This window comes from Meriones unguiculatus, chromosome 2 (assembly GCF_030254825.1).
Source record: "Meriones unguiculatus strain TT.TT164.6M chromosome 2, Bangor_MerUng_6.1, whole genome shotgun sequence".
Taxonomy (NCBI): Eukaryota; Metazoa; Chordata; class Mammalia; order Rodentia; family Muridae; genus Meriones; species Meriones unguiculatus.
Window position 1 is genome coordinate 14,410,395 of NC_083350.1, and position 18,856 is coordinate 14,429,250.

Below are 18,856 nucleotides of genomic sequence, written 5' to 3' on the forward strand. Positions count from 1 at the left end.
TCCATTCACAGATATTCTGAAGATTCTGGAGCGCTCAGCACTTGTTATGGTCTATGCAGTAAGAGTCTGGACTGGAGGGAGGTAAGGCCCTGGGCTGACTTTGGTTCAGTACTCATCAATCTACACCAGATTTCGAGAGTGGAGGAACAGAAGCCTAATTTGATAAACTGCCTTTTAAAGATAAAGAAAGCACTAACTATCAGAACCTGACTAAAACTACGCACATATCCAGACATCACTCTCAAAGCCAAGAGGAGAATGGCTTCTTCCACTGAGAAGCCCTTCCCTACTCCTACCCCAACTCGGAGCAGCTGCCTTCCCACCCAGCCTTTGAAGGCTGCAGACAGGCTGAGAGCGCCCTGGTGGGAGCCTGAGGACTCTTACCTGAGAATGGTGATTAGCCCCAGAAAGAAGGTTTAATGAGCTGGATGTGAGCAGGCTCAAGAGTTTCATAGAGAAATAGCGGGGGAGAAACAATTCCAAATTTGATACTAATGAACACGAATCCTTAGTCTAAAAGGGACTAATGACAACCAAGGTACAGAAAAAAAATCATGATATTTCACAAGTAAAGGCTGAAGAGACCAAAAATTCTAGAGAGACAGAGAACAAAACCTTTTCAGGGCTGTAATGGTGGCTCAGGGGGTGAGGATTTGTGTTTAGATTCTCAGAAGACAAACAAAGCTGGGCATGGTAGTACAGTCTGCAAGGCCAGTGTTCCTGTGCCAAGATGGCAGGCGGGGACAGGAGAAGCCCTGTAAAGTTGTGGTCAAGTGGCCTGGAACACACAGTGATGCAAATACAATGGTGAAAAGGAAACCCTCTTTCAAATAAGGCAGAACTAAAATCTGAGATGTTGACTATGGCACAAAGGTACCTGCTCTCACATAGACACAAGCACACAAACATACACATACAAAAGATGAAAATATTTTATACATCAGAAATTAAAATATTTTTTAAATTGCACTTCAAAATATCTAGAAACGAAAGCTATTAGTGGTCTCAACATAAAGAACTGATGCATGTTGGAGAATACTTGATCACTATATGCCTCTCCCATTTTCATCTGTGTATATGCATGTCTGCATGAGTGTGGGCACAAGAGTGTGGATGCACAAGTGAACACATGTATGTGGGGGCCTGTGAAATCACCTCTGATTGCTGCCTTAAGTGACTTTTCTACCGCTGTGATAAGACACTCATGACCATAACTTAACAAAAGAAAGGGTTTCATTTGGGCCTTATGGTTTCAAGAGATTAGCATCCATGGTCTTCCTGGCAAGGAGGGCGCTGGAGCAGTGGCTGACCGCTCACATTATCACACACACACACCACAAGGTGCAAAGAACAGGAGGTGGGAAGACTGTCGCTGGGAATGGTGTTAAGTCTTCTGAAAGTTTAAGCCCTGTCCCCAGTGACATACTTCCTTCAGCAAGGCCACACCTCCTAGTACTTCCCAAACAGTTCTACCAACTAGGAACGGAATATTCAAACAGATGGTCCTACAGAGGCCATTTTTATTCAAGCCACATTTTTCTGTATTCAGTGAGGCAGGGTCACGGACTCAGACCCAGAGCTCATCAATACGGCTAATCTCTGTGGCCACCTTACTTTAGGGAATCTCTTCTCTCTGACTTCCAAGACTGGAATTACAGTTGGGCTGCTGGATCCAAACTCCAGCTGTCACTCTTACATGGCACACACTTTAACCAGGGGCCCATATCCTCAGCCCACATATACATATATTAAAATGACACCCTCCATCCTGTAAGAACGTTATATATCAGTTAAAAGTGATCTCATGTCACCTTTTCCCCAGAAAACTTGTAGAATATGTGCTCTGTACGGCAGAGCACAGCAAGTAGACGGCACGGGAAGCAGCTAGACAAAAGAACAGAGAAAAAAATTCCCAAAAGGCCACCCCAGCTGCTGAGGAGCGCCAGCAAACAGTGGGAGCAGCAGGCGCCTGAGGGAAGAGAGGAGCAGAGTGCCTGCTGCGTGATCATTGAGAAAAGCATCTGGTCCTGTCAGGAAGCCTGTAGCTTTGTTAGTGGACACACTTTTACAACAGCCACCAAGAAAGCCCTCAAATCTGCAGCACAACAAGGCACAAATAGATTACTCAATAGAAAAACTGGTCAAAGATTCCGGAGTAGTCCTGGCTCTCTATGTAGACCATGCTGGCTTCAAAACCACAGAGCTCCATCTGTCCCTGCCTCCCCAGTGCTGGGACTAAAGGTGTGAGCCACCACAGGCAGCCTGGCAAAAGGTTTAAGTGGAGCTTCACAAAACAGGAAATCCAAATGTTGAATCTACATGAGACTTGCCTATCCTCATTAGAAATCACTGAATTACAAGGTAGAGCTATAATGACAAGGCATTACAGGATGGGTAAAACTCCATATAGAACCACAGACTTGAAATGGCAGCGCCCCGTGGTAAACCCTGCGGTATGGTACACATCACGGCTTGGTCCTTAGCTGGTGATGTGATGCTGGGAGGGGTGTAAACTTTAGGAGGTGGGGCTGGTTTTCTGAAGGTTCCTTTCTTTATTCCTCTGCTTCCTGTTTACCCTGAGGCACAGCCTCATCCTCCACATGTTCTGCTGTTATGATGTCAGTAAGGTCTGAAATCTCAGCAAGTGTGAGCTCAAACACATCTTACTCCTTTGATGTTGTTCTCCCAAGCATCGTAGCCACAGTATCAAAAGGCTAACTACTAAAGACAGACACTTTAGAGGAAGATGTGCACATGCACATTCGTAGTAAAATCACACATCCATGCTTGTAGGACAATTTCCTGAATGTAACCAACAAAAGGATACTCTGTGAACCATACTAGCTACTTAAGAAATATTTATGGACCCCAAGTGAATCACTAATACAGGAATAAAAAAAAAAAAAAAAAAAACAAAAAAAACAACAAAAAAACCCAAATGGTGAAATTGTTTTTAGAAAGGACAAGAAGTAGAAGTTCAGATACATAAAAACGTTTAAGCGTACTAGAGAAATCAAAAGTGATGAGATACCATATTTTTGCTATAAAATGACAAATGTCAGACTTTAATCCTTAAAGTGACAAAAACACAGTGTCCCAAGGGTCACCCGTGGAAACACATGACGATATACAAGACATAGAAATCGTATCATTTCTAGGAAGCAACCTGGCAGGCTGGAAAATATAGATATCCTCTGATAATGAGAATCAGTAAAATTCCAGTTTTAAAACTATAACAGTATTAAAATTGGAGATATTCGTCTGGGCAGTGGTGAAGCATGACTTTAATTCCAGCACTCAGGAGGCAGAGGCAGGTAGATCTTTGTGAGTTTGAGGCCTTCCTGGTCTATAGCGCTAGTTCCAGGTCAGCCAGGGCTATACAGAGAAACCCTGTCTCGAAAAACAAACAAACAAAAAGGGACGATATTCAAAGAACTGATAATTTCATAGAAAATGTTATTGAGATAAATGTCCAGTAAGACAGAATGGAGTATTGTATTAAAGAAACCATGACCTCAATTCTATTAAGTGTGGGTATTAAATACACATGCACAGAAAGAAAACAGCTGTAAGAGCGAAACACACACGCTCAGATAGAGTATAACCATTAGTACAGAGCAAGTGTAAATACAGCTCATGTCCAAAGGGATCCACTGTTGGTAGACAGCTCTGACCACAGTTAGCTAAGCTCAACTTTCTCACCTTTACTAACTCAAAAAGAATTATGACGGGTGCAGTGGCCCTACCTGTAAATCCCAGTGCTTCAGAGGATGGGCAAGAGGATGACGAGCTTGACTGCGAAGACAACTGGGCTACACAGTGGATCCTATGTCAAAAAAGAATAATAGGAAAACAGAGACTAAATGTCCCCATGTACACTTACCAGATCAATATTTTGCATTATGTCTTGGAATGAAGGATGGGTTCGGAATTGCTCAAAGAGATCACGTTTGTAGAGCAAGGCATACACCAAGTTTGGGTTGTGGTGAAGAGAATTTGTCAGGCAGGAGTTGATGATCTCCAACATCATCCGAATCACTTCTTCAATGACACTGAGGTCCTGTGCCTTGTGAAAAAAAGAAATCCCAACAAAAAGTCAGTGTTTTGTTCCATGCCACAGAAGTAACCCAAATACAAGTGGCCACTGACAATTTTAACGTCACTGGAAAGATTACACAGAAATACCCTTCAAGATTTTGTCAAGAATTTTAGAATTAGGTTCATCAATTACTAAGAGATGGAGTTAAAATTGTTTTAATTTAGTATTAGAATTTCATATACTAAATTAAATACTAGCCAATATGAAGGAAAATGTGCAGTCTTTTTAGGTCCTATTTTCAGATCCTTATTTTTGTTCTCTGTCTGAGTTGCCACAATGTAGCACGCTCCTGAAGTCTGACTTACTCGGAGAACAAGTACTCACACCAGCATGACCTCAGTGTTCTACTGTCATTCCACCTTCTGTTTATTTTACAAATATACCCCTGAGCTTCTGTCACTGTTTCCTCAGAGTTCACAGTTGTGACAGTTCATCTACATCATCAGTTTGACTGGATTTGGAATCACCCAGGAACCACACCTCTGGATATGTCTTAGAAGCAGTTTCCAGGGGTTTAACTGAGGTTTACTCCCGAATGTGGGTGGAGTGTCCCATGAGTTGGGGCCTGAGACTGAGTAAAAAGGAAAACTGAGAAAGATGAGCTAGGTCCCAGCATGCTTTGCTTCCCAGCTGAGGGTACAATGGGACAGGCCACCTCATGCCCTGCCACTTTGCTTCCCCAGGAAGGACTATGTTTCTTAGAACTGTGAGCCAAACAAACTCTTCTTTCTTTAAACTGTGGCTATCTTCTCTGAGCCTCTCCTGTGCTGACCTTCCAGCCCCTGCCCCCATGCCCCACTCCAGGCCTCATGGCCAGCAACTCATCAGTCATTCTATTTCTCACCAAAACTGCTTGTTCTGTTTGGCTCTCATCAAGAAATACTGACCTCAGTTTTGGTCACAGTTATGTATTTTAAACGTCTTTACAAGCATCATATAAGTTGTATAGTTTTGGAGCAAAGGGGGAGATCAGCCTCCAGCTTCATAACTGACAATAACATTTACAGAAATGTCTTTACCTGCTCTGCCTTCCTACTTAGAGGAGAAATGAGTTTCAGAGTTTTCTGAGGTCACTTTGGAAAAACCTAACCTGATAGGCAATTATTTGAGGAGCATGATTTCTGAATTTTATGCTAATGAATATCTTACAGATAAATTTCATTAAGTGTAAGTCCTGATATATTAAATTCACATTTCCAAGATTAACTGTTTTCTGATAGTTTATATCCAATGTTTAAGTAATTGTGCAAAACAATCAGAACTCCCTCACTTAAACTCAAGCTAAAACATAAGTCAGGGAAGTATAAAGTAGAAACTTTAACAATTCAAAATCAATAAGCATGCCCTGCATTAGCTTTCTTTCTAAGACATTGGTTTCGGATAGCCCAGGCTGGCCTTGCCTCTCTGTCTCCTCCTCTCAGATGGTAGACCTACAAGTATGCATCACTATGCCTCAAACTGGCAAAAAGAGCTTTCCAAATTATACTAACTTTCTCACATTTAAAGTTGTTACTAGGCATTCTACTTAATTTTTCTGATACTGTTTGTCTGGAAAGTTCTCTTTCTTTCTTTCTTTCTTTCTTTCTTTCTTTCTTTCTTTCTTTCTTTCTTTCTTTCTTCTCTTTGAAACAGGGTATCTCTATTACATAGTCTCAGCTGGCATGGGACTTACAGAGATCCAACTGCCTCTGCCTCCCAAGCGCTGGGATTAAAGGAATGTACCACCATCCCTGGCTCTCTGGTAAATTCTAATGCGATCCTTTAATGTATTACAGTTTAGCTGCAGATATATAAATTAAGTGGCAAGAAAATGTAGTTTCTATCATTATTTAGATTAACTGGAAATACAGTTTGGGGAAACAGAGTAAAGATATTTTACATATTAAGTTTTACTGGCTTGTAAAACAGTTTTGGCATTTTAATGTTGTGCATTGATTAGGAAACAAACATGAGAAATTGTGTATAATTTAGAAGTTCAAGCTTAACTTAGAATGAGCCACAAACTATAATAACTTTCTATCAATATATCTCTTAACATATAACATTGTAAATAATTTATATTATTAAAATTTCAATATTAAGTTGACTCAAATCAGAGTACATGAGATAAGGTCTGTTTTTTTCTTGGTCACACCCTGAGTAAAATTCTAAATATTTACTAGTATGCACCAATACTCCTATTGGATACAGGCTGCACACAGCTCAAGCAGCCCTAAGGCTGCACCACAGGATGTCAAGTACAGTTATCCCCACAGGGATCTCAAAGGTACTAATTCTTGAGAAATAAATGAGGTTGCCTTGAAGTCAGGTATCTACATGGATTGTTTTTATTTATGTGCCTAAAATTGTACCGAGAACTGCTATCTACATCATTTTATTCAATTTGGTCATTCTTTAGCTCCGTCCTGAGTCAGGAAGCCTACAGTGCGATCCTGAAGTGTGCTAGAAGGCTGTGGGGCGCTGAGGCTGGTGGCTGCTGTAGTGCTAGACTCCCTCCCCCCCTTATGTTCATCCCAGTGGTCAACCAGCCTATTCCTGAATACACAATGCACAGTTCTGGCAACTAGTTCATTTCCATTTTAAGTGGCAACAGTTCTTTGCTAACCACTTTAATTATCCTTTAAGAAACAGCCAGAGTTCCTACTGTGTTGTTTCCTAGAAACTACTCTGTGGGTCTGTGAATCCCTGCTGGAAGATCAACGGAGGCTTCGAGGCACCAAGCAGATCATGAGATAATCAGGATAAATTGCATGCCAGGGGAATTCAGATTTGCTAAAAACAAAAGTATCAAACTTTTGGTTAATTCTAATTTCCAAGAAACCCTATCCCAATAAATACAATCTGCAATTTAATCTGAATCATCAAGTTGCTACTTTGACTGGATTTTGAGGCAGGTACCCATATACATGACAGGAAACCAATAAAATCCTTATTGTTTCATATCTAAAAAAGCATTATTAAGCAATAATCACTACTTGTAAAAGGATAAAAAATTAGCATGAAATTAATTGGAATGCTTCTTTTTAATGGCAGTACCTTCCAAATCCCAGGACTTACTTTAGATAGATCTCAATGGTTATTTAATCATACTATTCCACACGACTTGATTTTTTAAAATGGTGCTGGGCTGAATTCTAGGCCTTGAGCATACTAAGCATGAGCTGCTGACATTGAACTAACCCTCAGCCTCCTACTAGATGTTCTTTGCATGAAGGTCTAATTTAATAGCATTTGAAAAGCCCTTCAAACAGCACATGGGACAGAGTAGGCGGAGTCCAAGAGAAATAAGTGACTACTTTCTAAACTGGGAACTTGCAGACTTTGAAGTACATAAAACAAAACAAAACAAACCACATTTTTACTTTAGATATTACTACTAAATGAGAAAAATAAAAAAGCCAAAGAACTCAGAAATCACATTTTAGTCTTTTTTCCAAGACAGGGTTTCTCTGTGTGGTCCTGGCTATCCTGGAACTCTCTCTGCAGACCAAGCTGGCCTCAAACTCAAGAGAGTGTTGGGATTTAGATGTATGTTAGCATGCCAGCTTGACCGCCTGCCCTACAGCCAATTCAAATTATATCTTTGGCAAAACAGATAGAGAGAATAGAGGAAACATTTGTAAAGCTTATCTTATTCTGTAGTGCAAGTTTTCTATACACTATCACCTAAAGGACAAATTAAAATTTAATGAAGAATGGGGACCCAGAGAGGGCTCAGTAGTTCAGAGCACTTGCTGCTCTCATGTCCCAGGTTCTGTTCCGAGCATCACAGTCAGTTACTCCAGTTCTGGGCATCTGACACTCTCTTTTGATTATGGGCATCAGACATGCTTTCAGGCAAACACACATGCACATTGAAACAAATATCTTAATGGAAGTAAGTTTTGGCTCATTTAAAACTCAGGAAGATGGAAAGGTATGCTTGCACATGCTTTAAATCCCAACTCTCAGGAGGCTGAGGCAGGAGGATCTCTGAGTTGGAGGCCAGCCTGATTTACATACTATGTAGTGAGTTCCAGCCACGTTCCAGACTTTATCTCAGAAAAACAAACACAAAACAAAATTATTCTCAGGGCAAAGGCAGGAAGATCTCCCGATCTAGGCTAGTTTGAGCTACAGGGGAAACCCCTATCTCAAAAACAAAAGCCCATGTGTTGGTTGGCCACTAGTGCAATCAAACATTCAGAACAAGATGTGCGCCTTTTTGATTCACAGCCTGCTCTTTTTAGTACGTGCAGCTTGCATGACAGGCATGAAGCCGAGATCAAGCCAGCAAGCCAAGGGTGTGTGTGTGTGTGTGTGTGTGTATATACACATGCCTGAGTGTGCACAGCTCCAGTGTAGAAACAAGGATCCTGAGTAAACAATTCCAGGCTCAGGTTATTTCTGATTGTCTATACATGTAGGAATGAAAGCCTGACAGCTCCATGTTCCATAGTAATTCAATATTGATGGCTAAGTTGGCGGTTGTGGGAATAGTTTACCCAGTTAACAACACTCAGAGTTGCTTCTCATTTTATAAACTTCCTTTTCCTTTTAAGAGGGAATTTATACAGTTTCAAATCATTTATTTTTAGTTTCCTTAAGAGAAGCATATGTATCTTGTTTGTATTAGTTTTGGGGAGATTCCAAGAAAGTTGTCTAAATTTCCTGCATTTTCAGCAGAAAATAAAACCTTCAACAAAATTAATGGGACTCTGCCAAAGGCGGGGAGGGGAAGGAAATGCACAGGCACGGCTCCCCGGCCTTCAAAGGCAATCTTTCGGTGATAGACTCTTGTTATCTTTATGTTGTTAATTCACTGGCACATACACTAAAAAGCTTTGTGACCATGTTATTTCTAGCCAGAACTGGATCTGTCCCAAAGCATCCAGCCTGTGATAGAAAGAACTGGCTTTATATTGCCCTCAAGTCACAGCCCAAGAATAAATCCCAGGGCCGAAGGAGACAGCAGCTAACTTTAATCAAGCCTGGAGGCAGGTGGAGTGGAAGTGGAGCTCTGGCGTGTGCTCTCATGTGGGAAGGTGGAGCCTGTGGTCTTCCTCGTCCTGTCTTGGACACAGTCAGAATATTGCCCACAGGCCTCAGCTAGAATCCGGGGAACAGTGGTTTACATCACACTGTTGGGCTGGTTGCACAGTGGCAAGATAACTGTGACCACTAGAGGACATTGGTTGACTTCACATAGTTTCCGGTAACTGGAAAACTGTCTGACAATTCACACAAAAAGAAAGTTCTGACAGAACACTAGGTATGGTGTGAACTGGGTTATGGGAGTATGTTCTGGGACTAGAGCTCAGCCTGGGGCAGCTTTGCCCCAACTGGCAGCTGCAGTGGCTTCTCTGCCCTTCAGGCTCCAGTAGCCCTGGCTTCTGCTGGCAGCCACAGCTGTGCATACGCCAGTCTGACAATTCCACGTTCACCTTCAGACTCAGCATTCATTTTCATTCTTCTTAAAAAACATCCTTCCACATCCCATACAAGGCAAAATCTTGAGTAAATCCCAGTAAAACACACCACCCTGGGAAGACCTTGCCCTAAAACAAACAAACAAACAAACAAACAAACAAACAAACAATCCCTCCCTCCCTCCATCTGTCATCCTAGGAGCTCCTGGGCTGCCTGGCTCTTGCATAGTATTAGAGGCCTCCACTGCATCTGGCAGCGTGACCTTCCAGCCTACCCCACTGTCCGGCTCTATGATCACCTCCTCCTGGGGGATGCAGCCTTGCCATGCCAGGCCACAGAGGAAAAGGATGCAGCCAGTCCTGATGAGACCTGATAGGCTAGAGTCAGTAGGGGAGGAGGACCTCTCCTATCAGTGGACTAGGTAACAGGCATGGGGGGAAGACAGACAGTGTGTGTGGGGGATTGGGAGATGAGGGAGGGGTACACAGCTGGGATACAAATTGAATAAACTGTAATAAATAATAAAACAATAAAAAAGTTGAAAAGAAAAAGGCAGGCAGCAAATCCTCCAGGCCAACAGCACACAGGTCAACTTCCACTGCTTCTAGGGAGAAGCAGAAACCCTATCCACTTAGCCTCTGGATTTGACAGAGGACACTTTCTCTTATCATCAGGATATGAGCCAACATCTGTTTATGCTGGTAGAGGAATAGAAAGCAACAAGACAAAAGGAGCCACTTAATACTGAGATTTGGGGTAGGAAAACATGTGAGTTCAATACCTTATATTCCTACACAAGGAAGGGGAAGGAGGAAGAGGGGGCTGGGGAAGAATTGGGGTGGGAGGGCAGGAAACTCTGCCTCTAAAACCCAGAAACATACATGGATTAGGCTAGTAAAGAAGTCCTTCCAAGCCCACTGCACGGACAGCTGAAAGACAAGGGTAACAAAGGAACACAGGGAAAAAAAAGTCTGACACCCTAGTCCTTTTACAGGCATAGAGAAACTTCTGGGGAAATTTGAAGCAGGTGGCACAGTGCAGACACAATTCCCAAGGTCGGTCCACAAGTCCCTATGGGAGCCAAATCCCGGCAGAGGTGTGCCCACTTCTAAGCATAAATGCCTCAGAGGTTCAGTCTCTACTGTCTTAGCTACAATGGCCAGAAAGCTACGAGATGCAGGAAGTCAATCACAGTGTGTAAGTACAATGAAGGACACAACTGGAGGCAGCACGGGGAGCTGAGCTGGAGAGCCACTCCTGACACAGAGCCTCACCAGGCTGCCACTTTGAGATATCTGATGGGGCAGAATCTCAGGATTCCAGGGGGGGCCTTGTAGTAGGGTGGGGCTGGCCAGGGATGGGGGTTCAGCAGAATGAGCACAAGTCTCAAGATAGGCCAGCTAATTTGAATTCCTTAAGTGGCTGGCTATGTGTTCTTAGATAATCCATGGAACCTTTGAATCTCAGCTTTTCCTTCTGAAAGATGACAGTCCTGCCTGTTTTATAGGACATGAAGACTGAATGATATATTTGAAACAGTTTCAGCCTTGCCTAGCAGGTAAAAAGGGCTCAGCTCAGTAGCTGTTATGATGAATGTGTTTTATGAATAGGCTGAGACCTGCAGGAGCTGTAGGAGAGGGGTGAGGAGGAGGCAAGGATGTGCACAAAAAGCCCAGCCCTGAAAGGGAACACAGTGTGAGTGGGGAATTCAGTTTGGATTGAACTGCAAATACAGGGGAGTCTGGAAAGGCGATAAGCTAGAGCACTCAGGTCTCAGGTCAGCAGGGGGAGCTCAGGGCTGGTGGGGTCTTCCAGCTGTGAAATGGCCCAATGACTATTTAAACCCTTTCTGGCTGGCTGAAAAACTCTGGGGACTTCAAGTGCTCATATGAGACCAGCCCTAGGAGGACAGGCAGTCCACTGAAAGTACACTGAGACAGAGACAGGTTCAGGGGAGCTGTACTCCGGCACAGCCAGTGCAAAGAACACAAGATGGAGAAGAGACAGGAGGGGCTGAAGCCAGCTTCTACAACAGCAGCATGCTGGGCAAAGCCACTCCAGTGATGAGGAGTGGCAGCTCACACAGGCAGGAGACAAAGGCAGGCATGAGAAAAGTTAGCAAACACTAAGGCTTGGTTTCCTGTCAGAGGGAAGGGTACTGAATCTGGCCTATCTGTGAAGCAATCAAGCAGAAAAACAGAACCACCTCAAACCATAAAGGAAAGATTTCTAACCCATTTTGCAGCAAAAGATATCTACAACATAAAGACTTAAAATGCAAAATGAATTTAAAATGTTCTTTTCCCCAATTTTAGTTTTATTTCCCCATATGAGTGTCTGCCTGCACGTGTGCTTGCGCACCACATGTGTGCCTGGTCCCCAGGGGGCTCAGAGGAGTGTGTCAGAGTCACAGGCAGGTGTGAAGTGCCACACTGGTGATGGGAACCGAACCTGGTCCTCTGGAAGGGGAGCCAGTGCTGAGCCATCAATTCAGCCCCAGTGTAAAAAAATTTTAAAGGGATAGAAAAAAAAAAAGGAAACTTATTCTCCTAATCTTCATAGAAAGATAGGAAGGAGTTGTGTGTGACCTCAAAATCCTTAAAAGAAAAGAAAAACAGCTTTGAATGAAAGGGAAATTCAATTAAATAAAACCAGGGACTCCATACATGGGAGAAATATTAATGACAACAAAGAAAAACATTAGCAGCATCTCATGAAGAGTGAAAAACAGATGAAGAAACTAGACATCACTAGAAAACGAGTATGAATAGCTCACAGTCAAGTGTGACTGGTACTGAAGAGTTGCATCGAAGGATATAGTTAAAGAAAAATGCAGCCAGGAAGGTGGTGTACAGAATGAGGCAATTTCATGCAGGCCCTGAGTTTGAGTCATGGACCCCGTAAAGCAGCAGGAGAGAATTAACGCTTAAGAGTTGTCCTCTGACCTATACATGTGCTCTCTGATGTGTATGTGCATGCACACCACACACACACACACACACACACACACACACAAATATAATTAATGAAAAATAAAAATTCAGTTTCTTAAAAAACTTGTTTTCCTTGTCAGGCAGATCACTGAGGCCAGGCTGACTACACAGCAAGTTCCAAGCCAGCCATGATTATACAGTGAGACCCTGTCTCAAAGAATTGAAAAACAAACAAAAAAGTAACTTTTTCATTTTGTGTCTGTGTGGATATGTGCATGTGTGTTCAGGTGCCCAGGGAGGCACTGAATGGAGTTACCGGTGGTCGTAGGCTTCTGGGAACCAAACTCAGGTGCTCTGCAAAGACAGGATGTGCTCCTAACAGTCATATCTGCCTGAGCCCCACAAAAATGCAAAATTTTAAGTCATTCATAAACAGCAAAATGGAAGAGTAAAAAAAAAAATAAATCCAAAGAAAGCAGGATGGATGAAATAATGACATTAGGTGTACAGATTGAAAAATGAAAGCAGCGTATTTGTTTTTGTTAAATGCCAACAAAAACAGACATAATGCTGACAAGGAAAAGGAACACAGGCAACTGAAGAGAAAGCATACACAGGCACGAGGGACATCTCTCGGTCCCAAGCCTGGAGTCAACCTCCTTTTCAGCGTGCCCCTATGGCCCTTTCTCTGTGATAAGCAAGAGGCAGGTAGAGTTCGGCGTTTTCCTCTTCCTGGAAGGCCATCAGCACTACCGGATGAGGGATCATCAACCCTATGATCTCTTTTAATCCTAACTACCTCATTAACACCCAGTCACAGTGTTGAGGGCTTCAACTTCCGCAGTTTGGGGAAACCAATCTAGCCTCTATCAAAGAATATGACTAAAGGGAACTGTCCAGTCTGGTGGGGGAAGCAAGTTGGACCCCTTCGAAGAACTCTTGCCGAGAAAGAAGAATCTGTCTGAATCTATGCAAGCCTTCAGTGTAAATGCCCATTTCCAGTGTGTGTGAGGACCAGAAAACAAATTAAAAGGGGCCAACAGATGAGATAACCCCTCCAAAAAAACCAAAACCAAACTAAACCAAAACAACAACAACAAAACAATCCACACTTAGAATGGGGAAGAGTCTGTATAAGTGGTTGGGCTTCTGCAATGTGATAATGGCTGGGACAGAAAAGGAAGCGGACTGCTCTAATTTAAAGTCTTAGGAGACATAACAACCAAATGTGCGAATTCTAATTCTAATTTAACACATTGCCAACAGCCATTTCTGAGAATTCAGGAGAAATATGATTATGTTACATGAGATTATGCCTTGGGAATATTACTGCTTTTGCTGGATGTGATAATGGCACAAGATTATAAAAGAAAATGACATTATTTTTGGAGCTGGATATCAAAATATGAAAAGATAAAATTCCAGGATTTACTATAAAATACTTTAGCAAAAGAAAAAAGGTAAAGGTTTATGGAGAGAATATACAAGACTATAGAAACATTTAAAGTAATTTATTTATTTATGTGCATGAGTATGAGTATTTCACCTGCATGTATACAGGTATGGCATATGTGTGCTTTGTGTCCTTGGACGCCGGAAGAAGGTGTTAGATCCCTTGAGCTGAAGGTACAGATGGTTGTGAACCATGTGGGTTTTGGAAACTGAAGCCAGGTCCTCTGAAAGAGTAGCCTGTGCTCTTAACCACTGCACCATGTTGCTAGAGCAAAGGACAGTTTTTTGTTATTATTTATTTACTTACTTAATGTGTGTATGGGTGTGTGTGGCGTGTCATGTGTGAGCATGTAGAACAGAGGACAACCTCTAGAGGTTATTTCTCTCCTTCGACCATGTGGTTCCTGAGCTCAGGTACCAGACTAGGCCACAAGCACCTTAACTTGCTGAGCCACTTCTATGGTCCTCATTTTTTTTTTCTTTCTTAAATTAGAAACATAATTATGACTTTAAAATCCAATAACATTCATTCAAAAGTAAAAGTAAAAACCACTGCCACCAAAGCACTGGCTATAGCATATGCACACCCGGCTCAACATTGTAATAAAAAAGCTACAATGAGTAGTTTCAAGGATCCTGGAAGCTGCAGGGGTTAATATATTCATGTGTTCACAGTCAGTCAGCAGAGAAGAAAGTTCTGATCGTCTTGCTGGATTTGGAAAAGGAATCACACAAGTTAGTAGTTGCCACTGTTTTGAAGTATGTGCAGTAGGAGAAAGGGGTGTGCTGACACAGTGTGGGGAGGAAGCAGAATCGGGGTTTAGAGAGATGGCTCAGTGGCTGGGTGGTGAGTGCTCTTCCAGAGGACCTGAGTTTGGACCCTACCTCGCATGTCAGATGGTTTACAACTGACTCAAACTCCAGCTCCAGGGAGCTAATGCCTCTGACTTCTAGCATGTGCACATATGGAGAAATAAGACACACACACACACATACACATACACACACACACACACGTAATTAGCATAATAAAATATTTTAAAAATCCACAGTGAACACAGATACTAATTCAGAAAACATTTAAGAGAAAAACATTGATAAATTGTGCTTTTCGAGGAGCTAAAAATGTGTAGTAAAATTAACTCTTAACTTGAGAACTTCAAAAACTTAAATATTATTGCTACATTTCTGTTTAGAAATATGTTAAAATTATTCCAAGTCTATGTGACCTTAACTGATGCAGGTGACCCTAACTGAAGACAGGCTGACATAGGTCCTGCTGCATTACCCCCATATTCCACTGTGATGATCAACAGCTGTGGTTACCTAATGAATGGGACAATGCCCACATTTTATCCAGATAACTGCTAATACCCACAATTCAGTCAAGGTCAATGGCAATGGGGGTGACTCAGTCTGTACCTACAATTACAGCAAGGGCTCACTGAAGTTGCCATGGGAACTGTCTAATGCCCAGCAATTACCATTCAAAAATTTTAGGAGGTGGCCCTGTATTAAATTTGCAATTTATTTCTTATGGCAGAAATTGATTTTAAAAGCAGTCTGAAGATCATTATATTAACAAAGACCATTTGCCACAGCAAGTGTCAAGATAGCCCCAGTACAAATGTGAGTGGGTTTATATTCTCTAAACCTCAAAGGTAGCCAAAGAACATACATAATCCATTTTCAAGTATTGTTGTTTGTGATTATATGTTTGAACATTCAAAATTTTCATTCTTTATGCTCATAGGCTACAAAATACACTGGGGGTGGTGGAGGACCTGCGTATCTGGTCCCTAAATGAGGTCAGACTTCAGACAGCTCAGTTTAGAATGACACAGTGTCATCACATCCTGCGTGGGGACTGCCTATCATTTGTTAACAGTCAGTCAGCAGAGAAGAAAGTTCTGATCGTCTTGCTGGATTTGGAAAAGGAATCACACAGGTTAGTAGTTGCCACTACTGTTAGTAGTGCCAACTGTGTGTGTGTCGGGGGGTGAAGGGGCAGATACCTGCTTTTACTTCCTGGGAAGAATTTTTTAGAAATAACCAACAAGTAAAAGATTAAAATTAAAACAGAAAGCAAACAAATTGTTACCTAACATGAAGGTCGTCTTTTTGAGGCAGAGAAAGAGCTGATTCAATGCACAACAAGGTGATTTTAGGAGTGTCCTCAGTAACAATTTACTTGTAAAGAGGAATGTGACCCCTTGCTTTTTCCTGTGGTACACACAACTCTTTTGTTTGTATGTTTGTGTGTGTATGAAGGCCTGAGATCAATGTTTGTTGTCCTCTACTGCCTCTGTCTTATTTTTGGAGACAGGGTCTCTTAAAGAACCCAGAGCTGGCGGATTCAGCGAGGCATGTGAGCTCCAGGGCCCTACCGTCTGCCTCTCCAGTAATCTCACAGGCGTGTACTAGCGTGGTTGGCCTGCTCTGTGGGCACTGAGGCCAGCTTAGGTCTTCACACATGCACGGCATGCACTGGACCAAGAGCCCGTTGCCCCAATCCCCTCTAATGATGTAGGAACACAAGGAAGAGATTTTATTACGGGGAAGAAAATAACCACACAGAGGACACTCTGAGTGTGCTGGAAGCGAAACTTTCCAAGCTTTGGTGACCGCGGCCAAAGCACAGTGACTGCACTAGGCAGTAATATAATAATGATGTTTTCTACAGTGTGTCAGGGTTTCAAACAATGTTATTTCTGTCTCTTATTACTAGAATGCATTGAACTGATTGTCACATCATGGCTTCTGCTGGGAGCAAAGTGACATGCAAAGCTTTCCTCCTGGACCTACCCTCATGCTGATTCCTTGAGGGCTGAATGGGTAAAGCAGGTGCTGAGGATAGGTAGGGCTTGGCTTCCATAACAGCCATTCCCTAGTGACATCGGAAGAAAGCTGGGCCAGGAGGCCAGGGACTGCTCTGAGGTAAGCAACTCCTTTAACCTCTGAGGAAACTGACCCTCTTGTTAAGTAGAAATACAGCGCCTGTCTATACTGCAAAGTTACAAGGCTGTCTGATTTAAAAAAGGACCAACTATTAGTGCTATGGAAATGTGTGTCAATGAAAAATGACTTTTTGGATGGGTGTGGCAGCACATGCTTGTTGTTCCAACACTAAAAAGGCTGAGTCAGGAGCAGGATGATTTTTGAGTCTGAATAAGCCTGGATCACACAGCGGAACTTTGTTTCAGAAAAAAAAAAAGAAAGAAAGAAAGAAAGAAAGAAAGAAAGAAAGAAAGAGCCCAAAACCAAAAACTAAAAACCATTTTGCTTTTTTAGCTTGACTTTCCGGTTGTTGGCTGTTCAGAAAAAGAAAAAGTATTAGCATCAGGTAGAAGGAAGTGTCATTATTCTCTGGTCGGCTGTCCTCTGAGTTTGTAGATGATAAATCTGCAGCTTCAGCTTTTATTTAGGCAGAAGGAGACCATGCTTTCCCCGCGACCCAGAGTTAAAGTTGGTAGATGGCACACTTTCTCAAATGCATGTCATACACACTGAATCATTCTTGCTCAACAAGTGCAGAAAGTCTTTTTCCTAATGAGCGTCATTCACTTAACCTTAGCAAAGAGCTGAACATGCACAGGAACAATTTCAGAAAAGTCTGCTTTTATCCGAAAAGCCAGTGAGCTGGGAAGGCAGCACGGCAACCTGAGCTTAATCCTTAGAGCACACATGAAGGTGGAGGAGAGAACTGACGCACGAGGTTGTCCTCCCACCTCCTCACGCACACCACAGCACACATGTGTCCACCTCCACCCTCCCAGCTCAGGGCTGGGTGTAGTGGCCTGCGCTCGTAAGCCCAGCACTGGGGAAACAGTCACAGGCAGATCCCTGGAGCTAACTAGTAAGTCTTGTGTAAGGAATGACACTCGAGGCTTACTTTGGGTCCTCACACGCACGAGCACGCATGCAACCCCTTCCTTCAATAAAGCTAACTGTCAGCTAGGATATTCCTAACTGTATGTAGTCAGTGGTACAACATTCGCCCAGCATGAGCAAGGCTCCTGAAAACACTCTGGCTTCCTGAGACATCACATTAGGAGTTAGGACATGGCAGCTAAGAGACAATTTTAGTAACTGCACAGCACTCTTAAGAATGTCCCTCTAAGTAAGCATTTTGGGAAGCACGGTTTTCCTACATTTAGTTAACATGTAAGAAATGTGTTGTGTCCCGATGGTGAGTGCTCTCTGTCACGAACAATTCCACATTTGGCTAAGGCCGAGGATCTGGCTTGCTTCCATGTATGTGGACCTATCTGCATTGCCCATGTGGCATGCCTGGGTTGGCTACCCAGAGGCTATTTAAGCTGTGGGCTGGCTTTCCCCAGGGTCCGAGGATTGTTCAAGGTTCCTGAATAAACTGCATTGAAAAAAAAAAAAAAAGAAATGTGTTGTGACATTATTTGGACTAATTTGCTGGTTATTATCCAAAAGTCATAGCTATCTCTACCTCTGGTATGTTAAGCAAAATTAAAGAATGACTACAACCTTCTCAGTGGGTTTGACTTTAAGTCTATTAGAATTTGAGTAAATTGTATGAGAAATTATACATGTTGAGCAAAAAGAATAAGAAAAACCAAAAGGCAGACAAAAGCACAGAGGGAAAACTCTACAGTGTATTAGCTGCACATGCAACAGGTGCGATCTGCCTCTGACAAACTCTCTCAAGCCAGGCGCTAGCGGAAAATGCCTTGTCGCCTTGGGGCATGTGGAACTGAATGAAGATGTGCTCAGGGTCCTATGCTGCTCTGTGATCTGGCCTTGGTAGAACTCGGTGTCACCTGGGCTGACAGGGAAGTCTGGTTAGGAAGTCAGGTTACCAGGCTAAGTGATACAGTTTATTCACTTCTAATGGAGACCAGTCAGTCAGCAAGATGTTCCCAGGTAGCACATGTTATCCGCCTAACAGACATGGAATGGGAGTGACTTTATAACAAGGTGGCACTCCTGG

The 18,856-nt window shown here is 42.7% G+C and overlaps 1 protein-coding gene across 4 annotated transcripts in view; it reads right to left on the minus strand.

The window, feature by feature from the left end:
• Dym (dymeclin) overlaps nt 1-18,856 on the minus strand; it is a 272,516-nt gene that overhangs the window by 61,711 nt on the left and 191,949 nt on the right. For all 4 annotated transcript variants that reach the window (XM_060377040.1, XM_060377038.1, XM_060377039.1 and 1 more), the window contains one exon: nt 3,884-4,066. In XM_060377040.1, the coding sequence (XP_060233023.1) occupies nt 3,884-4,066 (183 nt within the window). The remainder of the gene's footprint in view (nt 1-3,883; nt 4,067-18,856) is intronic.